Source organism: Lupinus angustifolius, chromosome LG06 (assembly GCF_001865875.1).
Source record: "Lupinus angustifolius cultivar Tanjil chromosome LG06, LupAngTanjil_v1.0, whole genome shotgun sequence".
NCBI lineage: Eukaryota > Viridiplantae > Streptophyta > Magnoliopsida > Fabales > Fabaceae > Lupinus > Lupinus angustifolius.
The window spans coordinates 12,005,173-12,029,394 of NC_032014.1; the positions used below are offsets into that span (position 1 = coordinate 12,005,173).

General features: G+C 32.3%; 2 protein-coding genes across 2 annotated transcripts; both read right to left on the reverse strand.

Moving 5' to 3' along the window:
- Positions 1,792-10,627, reverse strand: LOC109349882. The gene is made up of 14 exons (XM_019590921.1): positions 10,481-10,627; positions 10,132-10,392; positions 9,345-9,404; positions 9,154-9,246; positions 8,659-8,887; positions 7,335-7,441; positions 6,173-6,235; positions 5,444-5,544; positions 3,396-3,490; positions 3,236-3,256; positions 2,718-2,813; positions 2,507-2,627; positions 2,215-2,355; positions 1,792-2,092 (listed from the first exon to the last, which is right to left on the reverse strand). The coding sequence occupies exons 1-14, from the start codon at positions 10,484-10,486 to the stop codon at positions 1,807-1,809; spliced, it is 1,680 nt and encodes a 559-aa protein (XP_019446466.1). The 5' UTR covers positions 10,487-10,627; the 3' UTR covers positions 1,792-1,806.
- On the reverse strand, positions 15,800-16,291 carry LOC109350462. The gene has a single exon (XM_019591697.1). The coding sequence runs from the start codon at positions 16,289-16,291 to the stop codon at positions 15,800-15,802; it is 492 nt and encodes a 163-aa protein (XP_019447242.1).

The following is a 24,222-nucleotide window of genomic DNA, read 5'->3' on the forward strand; positions in this document are numbered from 1 at the left end:
GATATATATGTTCCAGCTTGAGGGGGTGTTGATATATTATAGGATATTATTTGTATTGAGTTGATTGTGTTGTACCTTTATCTTTATTAGATTCCTTACATAGCTGATCCTGATCCATTAAGTTTAGGGATTCATTTGTCTAACCCCGTGTATAAATGTTGTGCCCAATTCTCATCAAAAATTGAGGCATTGTTCCCACATATTCAGTTAAGTAATATCATAAAATTTTGGATAAAGAACATGTGTCATATGATTGAACCCAATGGTCAATGAGATTCGTGATTGTTGAATTTATTCCAGAGGAGTCTGATCGAGTTTAGCTCTGATTGATGGTATAACGTTTTAAAACTACAAGGGATTATCATTTATGTGTTTGTTGAACAATATTCGAAGTTTCTCCATTGCAGCCACTCTCTTTGCTATAGCATATAAATATTCTGGGGTAACTACTACACTGTATTCTGCCTTAAGCTCTCATATCTTTTACTCAGACAGATTTCCACACTAGAATTATGTGTGCTCTGAAGTATTTCTTAGAAATTGGTGTTGACTTGGGCAACAAGGTTATCTTACTTCATAAAGGAAAGTACACCCTTGATTTTCATAAATAAACAAGTATGTCAGAAGCCAAACCATATGGAGACTCCAAAGGTTCCTAATATGAAACACCAAGAAAATGACAAATATCTTCTTCAACACTAGAGCGAATAGGATGTGGATTGGTAAAGTTTATTATAACAGTAATGTGACCTGAAGTAGCTTTCGCTGTGAGTGTGATAACACAGGTCATGTATTCTCCAACTCCAAGAATGACAAACTACAGTGCTATTTAACATATTCACGAGAGGAAGTTTCCATTATACAGGAACTTTCCACTCTCTGTATGTCTCTCTTTCTACGAAAGAAATCAGAATTATTAGAATATGTAGTGATATATCAGATTATGCAAGTTTGCTGACGTGTCAACAAAACTGTCACCAGCTCATAGTTAGTTAGTGTTCTACAGTGTCAAGAACAACTGAATGTACCTGAAGCAGATCAGATTCAGTTACTCTTATGATAGTTTACAATTTGTAAATTCCAAATACATTTTTCTTCTCTCTCTCTCTCTGTATATATATATATACTTTCCATTATCATCTCCTTCACTTTCTATCATTTTCTCAGATATCATGAACTCTAAAAGAAGTAAATAACCAAACAAATATAACACTGTTAAACAACTCCAAATCCAATCCAGAAAGAATAGTAACCAAAGGAACAACATAAGAAACCAGAAATGGAAGAGCATGGAATCCATGGACCATGGATATAATAATACAAAAGAATGTAAGAAAAATATTATATTGTCACGGACCTACTCTATAAAACCAAGATAGGTTTTAGATGTCAAACAATATACTTTTTTTATATGCCTCAAACAATAATACTTGATGATCAAGATTCTTTATAACTATCTATATCTATATCCTGATAGGATAGGATTAGGAGTGGATGCAAAGAGAAAGTTGGGGTAGCACGTATTGTAGAAAAAATTGTAGAATCTCATCTTACGTGGTTTGACATGTGCAAAGAAGACCTATAGAAGCCTCGTTAAGGAGAGTCGGTCAGATGGATAATGAGTCAATCGCCAGAGGTAGAGGGAGAATGTGAAAACTATACGTAGAATTCTAAAGAAAGAATTAGAGTTCAACGCTTTGTCTATAGACCTGATTTGTGATAGAATATCATGGCACTGCTTGATCCATGTAGCTGACCCCAAATAGTCGGGAAAGGCTTGGTTGTTGTATCTATATATTTACCTAATTATCTATAATCTATAATAAAAAATGGCAAAAAAAATCCTTGTTTAGAATGCAAATGCAAGCATGCACCACCATTAAATGAAAGAAAGAAAATACTTTCAGGATGTGCGCTTTCATCTGAATCATTAAAATCTGCAGCCTCAGCAAATGTATTGACATGTGCTCCTTCATCTACATCCTGTAAGCCTACAGAAAAAGCAGCAGCACGACTTTTCCCCATCTCCTGCACAACTCTAGCAGCTGCATGAAGCACAGGTCTAGAAAAGCTACGGAAAGAACTCTCTAACCTGAAGACCAATAAACAGTAGACCATGTTGAAGGTTAGGCAATCTCTTCACCGAAGTTGAGTACTTGAGATTTCAACAAGACAAAGTAGACATGCAGACACATAAAAAAGGAGTTTCTGAACCTTCTTAAAACAAGTTTTATAAGAGGTTGTGGGCGTTTTGTCTTCTGAGATTTATCTTTGGAACTTTCCTTTGACGACGCATCTGGTAACTTGAGAATCTCCCTGGTCAAACGATACCATCCAGAAGCACGCTCCTCGGTCCTAAAAAGTATAAAGATAACAAGGTTACATCCAACCTAATCACAAGACAGAAAATTAACAGTAGCTTGCATAAAATTTATAACTTTCCCATCCAAGATAAATATATGATTTTCTAAGGGGGTAACTAGATATTATATGGCATAAACCACACCTGTCATTGTTATCATATTTTCCAAGTACACACAAAATTGCCTCAAAACAGACTCTTTCACTGGGATCCAGCAGAAGTTGATAGAGCACTGAATTGAACTGAGATCTAATGTCTGGTCTCTCTGTACAAGCAAGTAAAAAAGAAACTTAAGCATCCCAAACTTCCAAATGATATTTTTCATTAATAACACATGTTTTTTAAATACACCAACCATCTAAAGCTCTAGCTCTCGATATTGTACAGCACAGCCTGGCAAGAGAAACTCTAGCAAGAACATCGTGCAAATGGAGAACATCTTGTAAAGCCCCTGTAACATACACCGAAAATTAAATTTAAATTAAAAAAATTAAAAATTAAAAAAAATGACAGAACAATCTAACTGTTGCGGAACAACATAAAGCATAGTCATTAAAATACACAAGCTTTATTTCTTACGAAGGAAACAAACAGTTAGAGAATAAAACTCAGGAATTAAGTATGCAAAGTGCAAACATTATGCATATATATTTTGACTCCTGGAGTGATGTGCAGTGCTTCTCCATGTACACACAACAACTTAAAAAACTGTGAAACAGTTGTAAAGTAATGTAGGTGCTTTGACATATTTTAGTGACTAAAGAACTGGCTCTTAGTCCTTACATGCTGGTTTCTACTGAATAAAGAACAAATCACATTAAATGTCATATTCACGGATTCAAAAAAGAAATCATGAAAATCTAATCAGCATACCTCCAGTCTCCACATGCTTTCCTGCAGAAGAATATCCAGGAAACATTAGATTTAGGAATAGGCTATGGAGAAAAAACTTTGTATCAGAACTATATTTCGAAAGAATATGCCATGAAACAGAATTCAAAGAGAAAAATATTCCGAAGATATAAACTATTACCTAAGGCCATTGCAACAGAATAAGGGTCCCTTGTAGCTAACTCAGAAACAATTTCCAGTGCTTGCCTCACAGCAACTGGATCAGCAAAGGAAATCCTGAAGTAAACTCTGTTTAGTACTGAGAACTATAAAGCAGGTACAAGGAAGAGATGAATACTAAAGCTAATGACCTATGCTAAGTTCATGCTGGTTGAAAAATAAACGAAAAGCAAGATGCAAAAAGTTGCCACGAATTGTCCTGTTCCTCTAAGCTCTGGTTCTTGAAATTTCGAGGATTTATTATTCCTCCCCACCAAAAGACCCAAAACTACTGAAAATAAAGTATATCTCCATAAAACTCTATTATCATTCTTCCAAAAAATTGAAACAAGAAATACAGTGTGCTTGAACTTGTGTCTTTTTATCACAGGTTGATGATTCAAGTTTCAACTATTGAACAACAACAAAAATGCAAAACAAATTCTAATCATTTTTTTAATAAAACAGATGGGGCACAAATTGAGCAACAAAGCCATGTGTGAAAAATTAAGCTTTTATACAAAAAATCAATGTCATTTGAAAGAAAGGGGAGTACAACAAGGAGGAAGGTGAGATCTCACATGCAAGAGAAAAAAGAAAAAGAGCATGAAGAAAATAGAGAGGACCAAGAATGCAGCAAAAAGCTGTTCAATGACTCTACAAAATAGAAATGCAAACTCCTTTGAAATAACAATGGGAAGATTAACACGGGGAGGCTAAATAAACATAACCTTATGTCAAAGACAATTTAGAGTTCATGACATGTTAGAATTCCCATAAAGCAAATCCAACCAAATAAACCAGAGAAACACATTGCCATAAAAAATGCCTCCGGAACTCCTTCCATACAAATACTTAAAAGTAAACCTCAGACATTGTCTATGTTAAGGGGCAGACTCAAAAACACCAAAGACCTTGTTTCAAAGGAAAGTAGCCACCCAACAAGTTTTAAAAATAGGGACACTGTTTCTGAACTTGATATGTGCATAGGATAGCTATCGAGGGAAAGTTCTGTATCAAGTACCATGCTCCAAACAAAATTATCATAAGCTTTGGATGTACAAATACTTGTCAATAAGACAACTCCCCCTACATGGAGATTAGTAAGATTGAAATCGGACTCAGAAGATAGGATTCCAGAAAAATGAATCAGTCAAAAATCAGGAGAATGGGCTATATGGGGTCTGAGAACTGCGGTCCCCCAAAAACAAGTCTTAGACAGTGAATTGGTTAAAATTGAATTTGTTTGGAATGACTAGAAATAAGAAAATGGAAAATTGAAATTCAATCAGAAGCCTTCCAATCAATCATAAACTCAATCAGAAACTATCTGATCATTGACATTCCCAAATAATTGGAAATTCAATCTGGTCCATCAGTAGAGGTGGATATCCCTCTGGGACACAGATTGAACAATCATGCAAAATTAGAGATGTGACTATCGCAATGAAAGATATCAAAAGGGGGACATCCCCCGCCACACGTCCTCCGAAAACCAAACCAGGAGCAATTCCCCACTTGGAGAGAACAAAAGACAAATGGAGGGATATAACTGCAAAATGAATTTTGAAGTACTCACATGAGTAACATTGATCTCATGCCAAAGAGAATGAGGATCCAAAGGGAAGTTCCATAAACATTTGCCAGTAAGGCAATACTTTTTAAATAGTTTTATTGAAAATGTTTTTTATAGAGTCCAAAGGCATTGATTGATCCATGTAACCAGCCTCACAGTTGGATAAGGTTTGGTTGTTAATGATTCCCTAGGCCTAAGCCATGAACTGTAAAATGCACAGAAAATATAAAAACAAGCCTACCCCTAACAATATGTTCCAGTACAGCGTACTGAGTCTCCCATTGTATTAAAGTCAAAGGCCACAAACCAGCAAAAGCATAATACTTTAACACGTTACATGAGCAACATGTGCCTAGTACATAATGCATGTCATGTGCAGAAGAAAACTCATCAAGATGTTAGGATGAAAAGCTCCATGCCATAAGTAGTAAATGTTAGATACAAGAGCAACTTACCCGTTTACAGCATAATGCAGAAATGCTGAATTTCCGGGATCAAGAGGAAGTCTTCTCAAAGCACTCAAGGCACCATATTGTAGATTACTTCGCATGATAGACTAAATGATCAAGCATATAGCAAAACATAAATAGGAATACTGGCTAAATTAATAGATACTAGTTCTATTTGGAAATTTAAATTTCAACGTTAAATATTGACATTATAATAAATAATAACCTAGGTACACATTGCATCACCAAGAAATAAGAAGGCGAAGATGGAGGATAGGAAATCATTCCAGAAAAAAAAATCAAAGACCAAAAGAGAGCATCAGCTCCAAAGGGAAAACTACCCATTTAAGATGATGATTCAGAAGCGGCCTTTCTAGTACTAGCAGTCAAGAGAACTTTGGGGCCATTATTTTTCCTCCTTATAGTAATATTTTTCTCACTTCAAGATTCTAAACTCAAGAAATGGCAGGCCACAATAGTAGATCAGACCCATTAATATATTAATAAGCAAAGCAATATAAGGCCTCATAGTATGTCATGATCTGTTGGTTTATCCTAATAAAAGAAGAATATATTATCAAGAAGAAAGAAAGAAGTGACAAATCAGTTGTCATGATAGAAATACCTTTCATCAGTACATTATTTCTAAGAGCCTAGAATTTTGCAGCGGTTTGGATGATTATATATATAAGGATGAAAGAAAGAATAGTTCAAACTTCAAAGCAACAATCTTACATCTCTATCACCACCTTTAGCCCCAAATATGCCTTTCTTTCGCTTTTGTGGGTTATCACCAACCTGAAAATTGTTAATAGGCAGACAAGTGAAGAAAGATCAGGTACCACAATTTCAAAAGTCTTTTCACAAAAGAAAGCAGCTTTTTAGAAGAAAAGAATTACAACTAAGGGGAGGATAAGATAGCCTCCATATCAGGGGAGAAAACGAAAAAACAACAAAAAAAGGAAAAGAGTAAACAATGCAGCAGGCTGCCAAATCTTTTAAAGTATCCATGAACATAGTGAAGCCAAAAACAAACCTAGGATAACAGAGATGCCCTTAAATATGACGGTATTCAATTCCTACTAAAGCACTAGGAGGGACTGAGGGAATTTAGGATTTCCAAACAGGCTTGTCAAGAAGAAACCTCTCCCTATTAGGCAAATGTGCGAGAAATTAAAAATAGGGCTTACAAGAGAACACAACACCAGAAGAATCAATAGCCCAAATTTAGAAATCCTAGAATAATAAAAATTCTTAATTTTATTTCATTTTAAAAGTCTAATAAAGAGAGAGAAAAAGTACAAAGTAATAAAATGGATATTAAGATATCCCCAAAACAAAAAATACATTGAAAAGGCACAAGACACAAAATGTACTGTAATTGCTTAGTTGGTAGTTAGCTGAGCTGGCAGCTAAGCTAACAGATGTAAGACTAGTCTATAAATAGCTTACTCTTGTAATCATTTGAGGTCGATTAATAGAAATATCACTTACAAAGTTTTCCCTCTTCTCTCTCTTTTTATTCCGTTTCTATCTTTACAATCTGCCAAAAGAAGAAACCTTGTACTAAAACGCCATACAGAGAGTGTGGAATTGTTTTTTTCCCAATAGGGACAAAGACTTTTCCCATAAAGATATATAGATGCATTTCATTCCATCCAAAGACACCAAATAACAGCACATACAGTGCACAGCCACAGAACATTGCTCTCTTTTTCTGATGAAAGATCAAGATCTTATTTAAAAGAAAATGTCTAAACTCTGAGGGCATATCCAAGAACCAAGATTCACCAAAAGTTTCAAACAACTAATTCAAGGTATAGGTCGCTAATGGATGAAGTAAAAATAAATGTGCAGAAGTCAATATCACATATGATGGCAGTAGGAAAGTACAAACCTTCTCTAGTATACCAAAAACAACTTCATACAATCTGGACAATATTTCAGAGTTGGTTGAAGGAGCAGACGTAAGTGCCTTCAGAGATTGCAGTCTTCGAGCATGAACTTCAAAACACGAGTTGAATAGGAATTAAGGTTTTAACACAATATGAAAAATGAAGACATGCTTCAGCACCTAAAAATCATACAATGATGAATACTTGGACAATCCAATTTTCAAGCAGGCCCAACTCATTTTTTCAAAAAAAAATCATTTCATTTACATAATTCTGATGATTTAATATAGCTAGCAATTTGAAAATTTAATTAGTTATACCTCTGGAAGTCATGTATAATTTGTTGTACTCTCTGTTGCACAGGTTCACGGAAAAGGAAGGCGAATCCGCACCTAGTGCGAACCGATGCAGGTATGCATTGGGTACGTACCCATCAGAAAAGAACAAACAGTTAACAGGGTTTGGATCAGTTTGACAGACTCGGCGAAACAATGTCATTTTGGTCAATTTTTTATGTTTTCTGAAGTTCACTGAAACAGCGTCAAACAGAACACAAAAATTGGTTCAGTGAACTCTAATTTCATGACACAACACAAGACAAAGGAAAGGGAAAGAGGTCGATGACAACAGTGAGCGACAAAGGAAGACGATGACAGTGAGCGACAAAGGAAGGCAATGACAGCGAGCAACGAATTCTGTTATAATTTTGACTCTGTTATAATTTTCAAATATTACCTTCTGGTGGTGTTATAATTTTGTTATAATCTTCAAATGTTCCCTTCTGGTTGTTTTACAATTTCTGCTATAATCTTCAAATTAATTGTTCTTATAATCTTCAAATATTCAGTCTTGTGTTATAATTTATGTGGTGTAATGACTTTTCTGGTTTTATAATTACAGATGTTTTCACAAAACTCTAGCAGAGGGTCTGCGAGTGACCCTAGTTCGAAATATGGAACAGGAAAGACTGACAACAATTCTCCTCTATGAGCTTATGTGACAATCTTGCATATATAAATATATATATGTACCATACTCTACTTATTAGGAAAATAGTGTACTTATATGTACCATGTATCCGGTACGTACCTCTGATGGTGCAACATGTACTGTATTACAGCATTTTCAAAGGCAATATCACCACAAGGATTTAATTATTTTTTTATCTAAAACGGAATTAAAACCAACAACCCAGGAGAAACAATTTCTCTTTCTCAGTCAAGTTTTAGCTAAAACATGAGTTTATGCACAAAACCACATGCAAGTGTGCAACTTTAAGCTATAAAAGTTTAAAATCATCTCAAACAAAGGCGATTAACCACTCACATTCAAACTCGGAATTTTTGGCTGCTACAGTAAGCTGCTCTACAATTCGTGGCACAACATCAGCTCGTGTAACACCTCCAACTGCATCAATGTCAGCTAGAGCATCCCAGTTAGGGGTGGGTATACCACCACCTGTGCTCAAACCTTGGGCACCAGTGTCAGACAATATTCTGGCCAGGTAGTAATAGACATATCTTAGGACACTTCTATCTTCACACTGCTGATTAAGCTACAGAACATAGATAAAGACATGAGTTTCCCAACGGATCGAGCACGGGTAAATAAATTCCATAAGGAAAATTTGGCCCATTCATCCACATCTTTTGGGAAAATCAAGTACAGGATAGCTGTACAAGAACCAAAAGGCCTAAAGTTTTATTTTTAAAAGTAAATGGAGCAGCACAAACTATGCAATGAGTTTTTTATAAAAATAAAAAAGCAAAAACAATCACATGTATAAGGAAGTATTCGAATTTCAAGGGAATTGGAACATACCATGAGAAGGGAGGGAGCCAGTGAAGGATCCACAGAATTGTACACAGCTAGTTTTGGAAATACATTGTGCACTAATTGCCGCACAGATTTTTTCTGAGATCAAGTTATTAAAACCAAAAACATAACATTAGAGAGTTCTCATCATAAAAAAAATCATAATCTCATATACAAAGTAACCATAGGATACTCACCTGATCACAAGTGGCAGCTAGTTCATGAATACTTCTTGCGAGTTGAGAATATGAAACCGGCTGCAAAAGCAAACAAATGCAGAGAGATGAACCACACAATAAGCTTCAATTCTATGTTCATTCCACACTACCAATTTCCAAAGAGACGATATGAGTCTGGTATCACATCAACCAAACGAAATCCAAGTTTAAAACTAACTGATCTATGATGCATAATAAATTATAAATAAATAATTGAACATATAAGCACATAAAGTTAAACACACATGAAGATGAACCACACAGAACCATGTATCAATAACAAAAACCTTCAACTCTTTGTTCATTTCACACTACCAATTACCAAATAGACAGTACAAGTCTTGAGTCGTATCAACTGAACTAAGCTCAAGTTCAAAACTAACTGATCTACGATGCATGACGAATTATTGATCAAACCAGCTAAAGAAACGATACAACTATACAAGTCTTGAATAATATCAACTAAACTAAACTAAATTTGAGTTCAAACTAACTGACCTACAACGCCTAACAAATCATCGGACAAATAGCTTTGGAGACAATATGAGTCTAGCATCATATCAACTAAACTAAACTAAACTCGAGTTCAAAACTAACTGATCTGTAATGCATAACACATCATCGATCAAAAAAGCTAAGAGACAATACAACCTCGCATCATACTCACTAAACTAGAGTTAAAAACTAACTGATTGAAGATGTATACCTAATTGTTTATCAAATAAGCAAAACCAGAGAAAGAAAGATAAAATTGAACTTGCGGTACCTTTTTCCTCTGCCTTTGAGGCATGATATTAGCCCTAACTGGCTTCAAAGCAGCTTTGGCAGCAGAAACGGTATCGCTCTGGATCTGCATCAATGCGGCTCTCTTCGATTTCCTCTCACCTGCGGGTCTACCAAGCGCTGAGGGAAGACCTACCGGTGGCGTCATCGCCGGCGATGCGGCGGAACTCGACGCCGACGAAGCGGTTGGGGCGGGGGTTGGATCCGCCGTTATGAGATCCATAAGCGTCGTTCCCGACGAGTCCTGAAGAAATCGAAAGTTAGTTAAGAATCGTGAATGAAGTAGTGATTGAAATTAAGAAGGAAGGAAATGAGTTATGAGGAATTATTACCGCCATTTTTGATGTGTTGTGAGTGAATTGTGAATTTGATCTAACGCCGAGAGAGATTCAGATATAGAATCGATTTTGGATGTTTTTTTCTTTCTTTTTGCTTCTGACCGTGAAAAATGACTTCTTCTGCCGTCGTTGTATTTCCTTTTTGTTTTAAATCTCGTTCTTCCGCATTATTTCTTTTCGGCTGATTAAGAAGATTAATTAATTGATTTTTTTCTTACACCAGGGTTATTATTAAATATTAAATTTGAGAGTAAATACTCATTTAGTTTTTTATGATTTTTTATCTCACAAGTTTGGTCATCCCAAAAAATTTAAGTATAAATCAAATTAATTTTTATAGTCAAATCAGGTATTACAAAATATATTAAGAAGACTAAAAAAAATAAGATTTAAAGACTAAATAGATGGAAAAGTACCCAGAATTAAAATGAGTATTTCCTATAAATTTTAAAAACAAATATATCACTATGATGTTGTACCCAAAAATAGGGTGGGTCTTCTGTCAATTAGAGCATGTATCTCTTTGCGATCTTATCATGTTATGTAAGAAATGGAAAAAAAGAATAGTATTAGCAGCTTTTGTCTCATGATACTGATGACATTTGTCTTCTAAATAACCATGGGAAAAAGAATTAGTTGTAAAATATAAGTGTAATATTTATGCATTATTGGTGTAATATTTATACATAGTTGATATATTATCTATCATTTATTTATATTAATTTTTTGAAAAGTTAATAATAATTAAAATCATAGTGTATAGTGGAATGACACTATATAAAATTCTTACATTGTCAAAGTCAATAATTATTAAAATAGTTGGTGTATAATAGATTTACTTATATATAATTCTTAGTTTCTTACATTATTAATAAATATTTTTTATAAAAATATAGCTTAGAAACAAATGGATATTTTTTTTGTTTAAGTGATTCCAATTATAAAGTTGTCTCAAATTTATCTAATAGAATAAAGTATTTTCGTATATTATGAGATAATTTATTTCATTTAGTTACTAAAAATATGACATGTGCATTATTTTGTTTAATTTTATATATATTTTTATAAAAAATGATTAAATAAGACATATATCATGATTTTAGTGGTTGCAAGAATATAATTTATCTCCTTGTATCAGAGATATTTTATTCTCATTTATCTAATTATCATTCTACCCCGGAAAATGATAGGTAATTACTTGAAAGCTTATAAACTAAAAGCTAAAACTTGAGAATTAATAAGCCAAGTAGTTAAAGCAAAATAAGAAAATAATAGATGGAAAAACAATCTAATAATTGTACCAAAAGAGAATTATAGTAAGAAAATAATTATCTAATAGGTATAAAGTTGGACTCATAGCTTATTAGCACACAAGTTACTCATGTAAAAGTAAAAAAGTAAAATGATATCATATAAGATGCTTCCAAAATATTATTTTTTTAATAAAATAATCCTTTATTACATTAAAAAAAATTAATTAAGCTTTTGTTATTATAAGTTGTTTTGAAAAATTAGTGGATTATATGAAAATGTATATTATTTAAGTAATAATTGTTTTATGTTTAGAAAATTAGATACAACTAAAAGGTATTCTCATCTTATATGTTTGTCATGGTAAGTATGGATAGGATTTAGTTGGATGAGGTTTATTGTTTATCTAACCTTAAGTATTGAATGAACTATCTTTTGAACTTGAATCTGGTCATAGGTCTTAAGGCTAACTCGACCTTAAATGTGAACTAGTTAACTTTTGAACTTAAATTTGACAATATATTTGATTAAATACTTCATTTTAAATAAAATATTCTAGATATTACTTATTATTATAAATATATAATATAACATATGACATGATATATATGCATATATTTTGTTAATCATATACATATTTATATATATAATGAAAAGATTAGACAATAAATAACATAGGAAAGGATTTGGAGATTTTAGTGATAAATTATTTGCAAAAGAGTGTTCTAAATATCTATCAAAAGCAAACGAGAAATACAATAGAAAATATGATATTACATCATTAAAAAGGTTGTTATAACAAAATATGATATCTACTTTGGACCAAATAGTAATTATATTAATTATTAATGATCATATGATAGGTTGAGTCGGATCTTGTCCTAATCATATATAGATGAGATTCAATTTTAATCAAATCAAATAAGGTATATAGAGTGTTGCTCCCCGATTTAATTTCACATGATAGAAAAGTATAAATTATATGTTTTGGTTACATGAAGAATAAAAAATCATATAAAATTCACCATAAAACTCGGTTTCATTATCTAATTAGGTGAGCACTACATTAATGTTAGAGATGGTAAGAAAAGGAATGTGAGTGCCCATAATATATGATACTTTAAATTATTGAATTTGAATTTTTAAAATTAATATGATTTAACTTGGTAGTCCATTACGCACACTTTGTTATTTTCGTTGTAATTCTTTGGGCGAACAATTATATAACTAACAAAATATCCCAAAAGTAACATTTCTAAAAGTTTTTTAGACTTTAAAGCACCTAACATATACTCATTAGTACCTATTGTAGTTGCGGATATGCTAACCGGCAAATTTGGCACTTATCAGTGTACCCGGTAAAACTAACAAGTGGATATATGTGCGCTTAGGGAGCACATCTGATGTCTCATACTTTGTATTACTCCATGTATCTTAAGTTTAGGAAAAATATTTAATAATCAAATTTTAATTTAAATATTTTTTTCCGACCAATCACATGTCTATATGACATGAGGTGGTACAAAGTGTGAGACATCATATGTATACGCATACAAGTATGGATAAAATTTCATATGGGTAACAAATAGCTACTACTCTAATGCTTATATCTATTGTCATCTCTAATTAATGTGATTGTGCTAGTGTTATAAGAAGAGATGTAGTCTTCCTTAATTAGTATTGGTCAAATACAAACAAAATTATTGTATTTATGCATGTAACCTTAAAAAGTTTTTGCACATCTAATTCATCCACCACCGGGCCACCCCTTACTTATATTATTTTATTAAGAATTAATAATAATTAACGTATAAATATTATTTAAGATATTAATAACTTAAAAGGTTCTTACATTGTCGGCACACATATATTAAACTTATTGTTATATAGTTTTCTAGTGAGATACTTTAACACTTTATTTGGTATAGATAATTTTGAGAGGAAAAAAAGAAGAGAGATAGGGGAAAGATATTCATATTTTACTTCATTTGGTTGATAAGAGAAAATGAGAAATAGAGTAGATAGAAGAAAAACTAGTGGGTCATACTCAAAATCTTTTCTCCTCAAAAGTTGAAATGATACTCATTATGTCATGTTTACAAATTTGGCCCTATACCCATTTGTCATTAGCAATATGTATTTCTAAATTAAAAGTAAAAATGCATATATAACATGACCTTCAAAAAAAATTCTATATTATATTCAATCTATAAAACTTACAAAAATTAAAATTAAAAAACTTAAATTAAGGGTATACATATATAAAATTGGGTTATTGCATATTATATATACTTAATTTAATGCACTTCAGACATATATATGATAAAAAGTTAGAATAATTAAAAGAGATGTCTGAATAATTAACTATAAATTAACACTCAAGTTTATTAAGAATTATTAATAATAAAAGTATAGTATAATATATAATAAAATCTAAAATTTAAAATTATAACATTTATTTTTAATTAATAATAAAATAATATTTTTCTCTATCTTTTCTTTATTTTAGGGATTTTGTCATTTGAACTACAAGATCATCTCTCTAATGTCATTTTCTATCCAACCAAAACAAAAGAAACAAATAAGAAATACATTTTTCTATTTATTTTCTCTCTTTCTTCTCTTATACCAAACATCACAAAAATCTATTTTATTTCTCTTTTTTCTCTTTCTCACATTTTTCTTTATCATATCTTTCTTTCTTCTTATTTTCTCTTGACAACTAAATAAAACATAAATCCTCTTAATTATAGGAAAGTAATCTAGTGACATATTTTTCTATCAATATAAGAAAATATGTATTACCTGAACAAAAGAGAAAGATAAGAAATACATATTTCTATTTATTTTTTATCTTTCTTCTTTTATATCAAACATCACAAAAATATGTTTTTTTTCTCATCTTTCTCTTTCTCACATTTTTCTCTCTTATTATTTTCTATTGTCAACTAAATAAAACATAAATCCTCTTAATTATAGGAAAGTAATCTACTCACATATTTTTCTATCAATATAAAAAAAATATGTATTACCTAAAGTTATCTCACCTTTGAATGACTAAGATGATTTTTGGGTTAGTTTATTAATAAAATAAAATATTTCTATAAAAATGTTATTTGTGTCTCGTTCCATATTTCAAGGTGAATATAATAGAAAAAAATAATTACAAGAATTTTAAAAACTTGAATTAATAAAAAAAAATAACGTGGCTTTTACAATAGCTTAATAAAATTTTAAAAAATAAAATAAACTCTCAAATTGTGTAAATGTTATTTATATTTAATTTATGATAAAAAATGTATGAACTTTATATGTTTTATATGAGTTTTATTATTTATATAACATTTAGTACTCTGATATTAACATCCCTTTATATGGTCATATATCTAAATGAAAACTTATCTCAATAATATTATTTTGGTTATTGCAACATTTGTTCTTAATTGTTGGTGTTTTGATATTTTTGTTTTGTTTCCTATTTCTTGATGTTTTAAAGGGTATAAAATTAAATACACATTCTTTTCCAACTATAGCATTATTCATTACATTCTATTTTTTTCATCTAGCTTAAATAGTAATATTTTAATCTAAATATGTCAAATTAATTATATCATTTAATATCACATTTTAAGGAAATGCTACTTACTTATCATTTGAATAAAATACATAAAAAATACCATTGAATATGGATCTAAAGCTCTCTTGCATTGCCATTGCATATCACTTTTATTCCTTTTTTAAAACGGAAATGTACCATCTCAAAGTTAAAACTAACATGAAATCATCAACCTTCTTCATCTGGCCATTTATTTTTTTAATTTTAACTTAAAATAAAAATAAATTATGTAATTATGTAATTAAATCCTTAATTGGTAGTTACATGAGAGAATCTTAATTTGTTTGGCAATATTATTGAGAAATTTATAAGATGCTCAATGAACTTATTTGACAAAAAAAACTCAAACATATACCTTGATTAGACGAGATTTATACAAAATAGTAGCTCATAAGCACTATTTTTTATTTTATTAAGTGGGAAACAAGAGACAACAGAAAGCAAAACTAATGTCTCAATCTAACTACACCAACGACATCAAAGAGAAGAATATAAGAAAGTTGTGTTGGACAATACCCCCATATAAAAAACAGGTGGTCATTATCAGCACCATACTTAGCGAACCAGTCAACGCCCTCATTACCCTCACGAAGAGTATGCTTAAGAGTTAGACACAAAAGAAGATTGATAAGACTCTTAATTCTCTTAATGACTACAACCTGAGGATGAAACTTGTCCCCATCATTGACAATCAAAGATAGAGCCAATTGAGAGTCAGACTCGCAAATAACATTCTTGAAACCAGAATCCCAAACCAACTTCAAGCCATGAAAAATGGCAAGCAATTCAACATGAAGGTTAGTAGAAAAGCCATAGAAACCTGTGAAGCTAGAAATCCACTCTCCCGCATTATTTCTAATCAAGCCACCAAATCTTGACCTGCCTAGATTACCAAAACAGCTCCCATCCACATTAATTTTGACACAGAGATCAGTCATAGGGATCCAAGCAACCTCTCTTGGTTTTTTGTTACCTCCCTTATGACCAAAGTTGTCAAGAATTAAAGTGTGTAAGGACTTAATATGGTTCAATAGCAACCAATCATGACATCTTGAATCAGAAAAAAATCTGCATTTCTAGCCTTCCAAATGATCCGGCAAGCCACCATAAAAAGGGATCCATGATTCTTCTAAAAGGTTGAAGAGATGTCTAGATTCTTCTAGAATAAACACAATCTCTAAGAGCATGAATATCAGTCTTATTGGCAGCACCACACCTATGGCAGGAAGGATCATTATTGATATGTCTATAAGCTCTAAAATCATTATTTGGGAGACTAATATGACTAGCAAGCCATATAAAATGCTTTATGTTCTTAGGAAGAGCAAGCTTCCAAATCCAAGACCAACTATGCTCACGAATAGATTGATGAATGACATTATGTTGATTAAGCCAAAGATGAGTAGATTTAGCATAATATTGTCCTGAGTTATCATTCCCCCATATAAGAACATCATCCAAGTTATCATCAGAAAACAAATTCTGGATTTTTTATTTAATATCCATAGGAATCTGAGTGGCAAGCAAATTTTAGTGCCAACAATCATCAAAGAAAACATCCTTAATATGTAACTCAGTGTCTTGAATATTAACATAAGGAACAAGTTGACACAAATAACCATCATCAAGCCATTTATCGTACCAAAGAGATATATCACCCTTCCTAGGTCTATACATAAAGCCAGACTTAATGACACCAACAATTTTAACAATAGTCTTCCAAGTCTGAGACATACCTAGGACATGAGTTGTTGCAAGGACATTGGATTCTTTTAGGTGTTTAACATCCAACATTTTGACCCACAACTTGTCCCGCTAAGGATTAAGACTCCAAACCTGCTTGCCAAGCATGGAAATATTAGTCTCCCTGACCGTTCGAATGCCAAGACCCATTTTCTTTAGCTTGGGTGTTAGTTCTCCGATTGACCCAATGATTAGAATTGTCACCCCAAATAAACTATCTAACACAAGCATCCAGTCTATCACAAGTACCTGTAGGATACCAATTATTCTGCATAGAATAAATTAGGATAGAAGCAATGACAAATTTAACTAAAGTCACACGACCTGCTCTACTCAACAGCTTGGACTTCTAGGTGGATAACTTCCTGTCAATCCTACCGGTGAGAAAATTAAAATCATCCTTTTTAACTATCCTCTTCAGGATAGGAAAACCAAGATATTTGCCCAGATTAGAAGAATGGTGAAAACTAGTTATGGAGGAAAATTTATTCTTTTTAGCTTTGGACATATTATTAGAGACCAATAATCTTGTTTTTTGCACATTCACCTTAAGACCTGAAGCCAAACAAAAGGTATATAAGACCTCCTTAACCAATCTAGCTTGGGCTGAGGTAGCCAAAGTGAAGAGAATGCAATCATCAACGAAGAAAAGATGAGAAATATGAGGACCATTTCTAGAAATCATGATTAGCTTCCAAATTCCACCATGTACCTTCTCTTGAATAAGCATAGCTAGTTTTTTCATACACATAACAAAGAGGTAAGGAGACATAGGATCACCTTGTCTCAACCCTCTATTAGGAGCAAAATTATGTAATCTTTCCCCATTCCATTTCAAAGCTAAGGAAGAAGCAGTAACACAATTCATAATTAAGGTAATAATAGAATTGAGGAACCCAAAATCCTATAATGTAAGATTAAGGAAATTCCTATTATAAGCTTTCTCAAAATCAATTTTGAACAAAAGATGGCCATGACTACTTTTTGTGTGCATATGGTGAACCATCTCTTGAGTAATGACTGCATTATCAGCTGTGCCACGATTAGGAATAAATCTGCTTTGGAGAGGGCCAATGAAGTTATCCAAATGAGGATGAATCCTCCTAACCAGAACTTTAGAAATAAGCTTGAGAAGAACATTACAAAGACTTATTGGACGAAAATCCTTCAAACTAGTTAGTTTATCAACTTTTGGAATGAGCACAATCAAAGTATCAGCAAGACCAGGATCAATTGTACCACTCTTAAAAGCTGCAACAATCATATCATGAATATTCTTGTCAACAATGCTCCAATAAGTCTTGTAGAAGATCGGTTGAAAACCATCAGACCCATGAGCTTTGTAGGAGTGCATAGAGAACAAGGCAGCTCTGATCTCCTCAAGGGAAACTAGTTCCAACAATGAATCATACAACTCATTACCAATTGTGGGATTGCAATTAAGCACCAAACTATGAGGGTAACAAGCATCCATGGAGTAAAAGAGGTTCTTGAAATAATCATAAGCTACCATTTTCAACATCTCACCAAACACCATCAATATTCAAACCATAAATTCTATTTATTCTTCTACGAATAACAACCTGAACATGAAAGTATTTTGTATTCCTGTTGTCAAATTTAACCCAATTCTCCCTTGATTTTTATACCAAAGAAGTTCATCTTGTACCATAACTTAATTATACTGGTATTAAAGCTCTCTCTCAAGCCTTATCATATCTGAATTGGGATAAATATCAAGCTGTTTATGAACACGAGCAATACAAGCCTCTAACTTCCTCTTCTTTTTGAAAATATTGCCAAAGACGTCTCTATTAAAAATGATTGATTACTCATTGACTGTAGCCATTTTTAAAATAGCATTGTTATTGGAAGAATGTCAAGTACTCTTAATCAATTCACCATAATCAGGATGAGATATCCAAGCAACTTGAAATTGGAAAAGCTTTGTTTTCTTGTTGAGCCTTGCTACAACTGAGAAGAAGAGGATTATGATAAGAGTTATAGGGAGGGAGAAGTTCCAGGAGGGTATGAGGAAAACGAAAATGACACTCAACACTAACCATGCACATGTCTAGTCTCTTTCTAACATGACTAGTGTTATGCACATTCCTTCTCCAAGTAAAAAGACCACCCATAGCATCGAGGTCCACGAAATCACACTGAGTCATTAAATTAGATAGTAAATTTGCCAGATATGTAGAAGTTACCACCCATCACTTCATTCGGGCTTAAAACCTCATTTAAGTCCCCTAGAAGCATCCAGGGACCCCTAATTGTAGCACGAAGAGAAGTGACGTGATCCCAAAGAGTGCGCCTTAGTGAAAAAATAGGTGAAGCATAAACTGTTGTATAAAACCATGTAATTTGCCACCTCATGACTGAGAAGGTAATGGCTTGGGAGAAACTATCAACCTTCACAGGTTTCCCCCACCGCTGCAGCCAATGCCATGAGGATGCTATGTAATTTAAACCATGATATTGATAAGTGCCAAAAATACCTAATTTTCATATATTTTTCATGGCACTTATCCTTGGATAAATTGAGAAAACCAACTTAATTCAATACTTTTTGGATAAAATATCACAATCTTGTATATATGCTTTGTATAGTTCTTTTATACTGTATTTTGTATGATTTAGGTAGAAAAGAGAAGAATTTATCAAAGACATACAAAGTGCTCAAAATATGCCAAAATACTTAACACATAAGCATGACTCATCAAAATTTGCCCTATGTGGAGTCAACATGAAGTTGCTCACTAAGCAGCTTAGCTTGGACCAAACCCACGCCCATCGTGACTTGGACACCAACCTGGCATGGTCAGACCAAAATTACACGGTCAGAATCAACCTGGCACGGTCAGAACACAGCCTGGCACAAGCCAACTTGCTGAAGCAGACAGCTTAACGGAGCACCTGGACCGCCCAGCGTGGAACCACACACCCGACTAGGTCAGCAAGCACCAGGCCACATCACCAACAACACGATCAGAGCGGCTCAAGCAGGCAGCTCAGCGGTGCCACATAGGCGCTTAGCGGTGTGCACCCAGTAACTTGGTCAAGTTGGCTTAACCACCAAGTAATCGTGACATTATGCATGACCTCACTCCAAGTAGCCTCCATAGGCTTTTCATAGGTAGCTCACAATAGCTGAGCCAAGTAGCTCATCATAGCTTCGGTGAGTCAGCTCAAGCGGGTGACTAAGCTGCTTGACCAAGTGACCAAACCCATGCTGAAGGGTTTGGTCAGCAGCTTGGTGGTGGAAACAAGCAGCTTAGCAAGGTCCAGGAAGGCCTATAAAAAGGATGCACCTCAAAGGAAAAAATAGATTCCATTTTTCATTCTAACATTTACTCATACATTCATACACTTGAACCGAATTCTTCTATTCTTCTTCTTGTAACTTTCTTGGAGAATTTCCACTCCAAAGTAGTTCAGGTATGTGTAGTTTGTAGTTTTTCTTTCTTAATTCAAGAGGAGAAATGAGATGGCAAAAACATAATTTTGTAATCTAATCTGGGACAAACAACATCTCATCCATGGATAGATGTCTCATGCTCCTACAAATTGACTTGGATTATGGTGTAATTTCTTCTCTTTCATTTACCATCTTTTGAAATCAATGCATTCAAGTTATTACTTTTGGGTTAAATTTTGATTCTTTAAGAAGTTCTTAATGCAGTTTTAGCTTGATCACCTAAAACTTGATTTAAAGATCCAAAATGCTTATTCTTAGAGTGTTGACAAGTGAAATAAAAAGTATAACGTACACTTTAGTTCACTTGCCATATCAAACATCTATTTTAAACAACTTATGTTCAAGGCTAAATAAAGTTAATGGACCTGAAGTAGGGTGGGACAACCTGCTCCGACGAGTGACACTTAACTATTATTTAGTGTATTTCATAAGGTTTGAAAACCATCTTATCAATATCGGACACTAGATGAAGGATTTAGAAATGATGTATGGAATTAACCACAGGTATAACACATAACTTGTAATGTTTTCAAAATCAATTAAGTGTAAAAACAAATCCATATTTCCAAACTAATTTCCTCCTCGAGAATTTGTGCATAATAGTTGTTTTATGTTTATGTTTACATGTCAATATTTCTTAAACAAAATCAACCAAAAAGATGTTTAAACATTATTAGTAATATAACATGTTTATAATAATATTCTATTAGGTATTTCCTTGTGGTTCGACATAACCCTATACTATACTACAATTGAATCTTGAAAGAGGTACAAATGTAAAATAGTAAAATGTTAACTTATAAATTTTATTTGTTGACAAAAAAGAAACTTTGAATCAAAGTGCAATTTAACTCATAAGTTGTATCTTTGTGAAAAGGAAAAATACACAGTTATAATGAGTGATCTAACTACTAACTTTTACTTTCAGTCATTTACATTTCCACAACTAACATTTATTTTCTGTCAATTAAATTTTGCAACTAACTATTTATTGTTTTATTTATTCTTTATACCAACCTTTCGAAAGAAATGGTACGGTTAACTTCTAACTTTACTCTTTTGTCATTTTATTATTCTTTGATACCAACCTTTCATAAGAAATGGTATGGTAAATTTAATAAAATGAGCCTGATCTTTATGATATGGTTAAAAGGAACCCGGAAAGGGAGTAAATAAATAAAGTCACTAACTAATTAAATATCACTCATTATCACTTGTATTAATTTGCTAAATTCATACAATTAAACCGACGTTGGAATTTATTCCAGCAAAGCCGAGATGATATGAAATTGTTAATAATTCAATAAAGCTAAGTTTATGATTAAAGGAACATTCTTAACGTTGGAATTTATTCTAACAAAACCGAGATGACGAACAAAAAATCGTCCTGTCATTAAATAAAATAATCTGAAACTTGCTAACTAAAATTAAACAACAAATAGTATCAGGAAGAAAAATCTCTTTTAACAGATATCTAATCCAAACCATAGTTATCTCTATTTTTGCTTTGGGAGAAACAAAGTCCAGAGTCTATGTCAGCATAGTGAGATACTGGTCAAAAATCATCCATGGACCCTCATCCATCACCTTGGTGCGATCAACCTCTTCCTCAAACTTAACCATATAGTAACCATTACAAATATCCATTATTTCAAAGTCGACCTTCAATCTCCAAAGCCTTGTCAACCTATCCTTCATCATGTAATACCCCATAGTCTTAATAAGAAGAGTCACAACAAGAGCATCTTGCCATGGTTCATAGAGACCTTCAAAGACTGAGTCAGCGATATTCACCATAGGCTTTTGCGGGTTACTATCTTCAAATTCTATTGTCGCCAAATTTGCTTGAAATGGATCTATCTTGATTCTAGGGTTTGATGATTTCTTATAACCAAGCACCATCCTTAAAAGAGACTTTGGTCTTCTTCTTCTCATTCATGGCAATGTCACCTTCGCCATTCCATTCGGAGGCTCCTTCATGAAGGATGTTTCTTGTTGCATAGGAGTCGTAAACAAAGTTAACCGCCTTATCCATTATCTTGTACAAAGTTTATATAAAAAAATATAAGCTAAAAGCTTTTAGATGATTAATAATTTATCAATTATCTAAGTGATTATTTTTATCAAACACTTATAATTCAAGTTTAATTTATGAGAATAAGTTATTTCCTCTATCCAGTAAAAGTATGACATGTGTGATATTTTATTTAGTTTTAAAAATATTTTTATAAAAAATAATGAAACAAAACACATGTCATGATTTCACTGGAATGAGGAGATAACTTATCTCTTTATACCAGAAGATATTTTATTCCTTTAATTTATTAATTTATTGACCAACAAACTTTCAACTCCCAAATTTTCAACCTCCATAATTGTTATCTTAATTTGTTTGGCAATACCATTGAGAAATTTATAAGATGCTAAATGAATTTATTTGACAAAAAAACTCATCATCTACCTTGATTAGACGAGATTTATATAAAAAATATTAGCTTTGACTAATTTGATAAACCATCAATCAATTAATTTATGACCTATACACTAAATGCTTTTAGACGATTTTTAATTTATCAGTTATCTAATTAATTTTTTTATCAAACACTTCTAGATCAAACAACTAATTTAATTTATTGACCAATAAGCTTTCAACTCCCAAATTTTCAACCTCCATCAATTGTTTTACTGTGGTATAATATAGAAATTATAACTACATATGATTCTTCTAATAAGTAAATATCATTTTGGTCGATATATAGTGATACAGTGACCAACAAGAACATAAGATATGTTATTTTTGTTGTGTGCCACAACGCTTACATTATTATTGGTGATTGGAGTTTAATATCATTGTATAGTCTCCATGCATATATACTCCAATAAGTAATAATATATTAAGAGTCTAATATTTATACATTGTTAATATAAAAATTTATTCATATTAAATATATTATCAATTATTTATTTAAATTACTTTTAAATTGTTAATAATAATTAAATAGTGGATGATGTATGCAAGAATATATAAATGAGTTCAAAAATTACGCATTGATAGTGTAAAGTTTTTTACACTGTCAGTATATCATTCACCATTAATTTATATTAGTTTTATTTGAGAAGAGTCAACGGTGGTTAATAAATCAATAGTGGATGATTAACTGACAGTGAAAAAACATTTACATTGTCAGTATATACATATTAAATCTATCCACGGCTAACTTTTTAGATGTCATACCTCTTTTTTTCTTCCACTTAATCTAATAAGAAGAAGAGGGAAAAAAATAAAAGGTAATATCAGACCATATTTAGAAGTACCCTATAAAAGAAAATTTAAGTGAGAAAATGAGATTAGTATTCCTCCTTAAATAATCATGTGGATCGAGTTTTATATAAGCAAGATCACCAGTTTAAAATATATGCGATAAAAATATTTGTTTATTATGTATCAAATATTGTATATAAATATTTCACTAGATATTTGTATATATCTATTAACAATATAATAAAAAAAACTATCTCATGTCAAATGTCACTTTCTCCTTCCCTCATGCCACATGTCACTTTCTCCTTACATTTTTCTTTTATGTCACATGTCACCTTCTCCTCACATTTTTTTCTTCCTACTTTTTATATATTTTATATGTT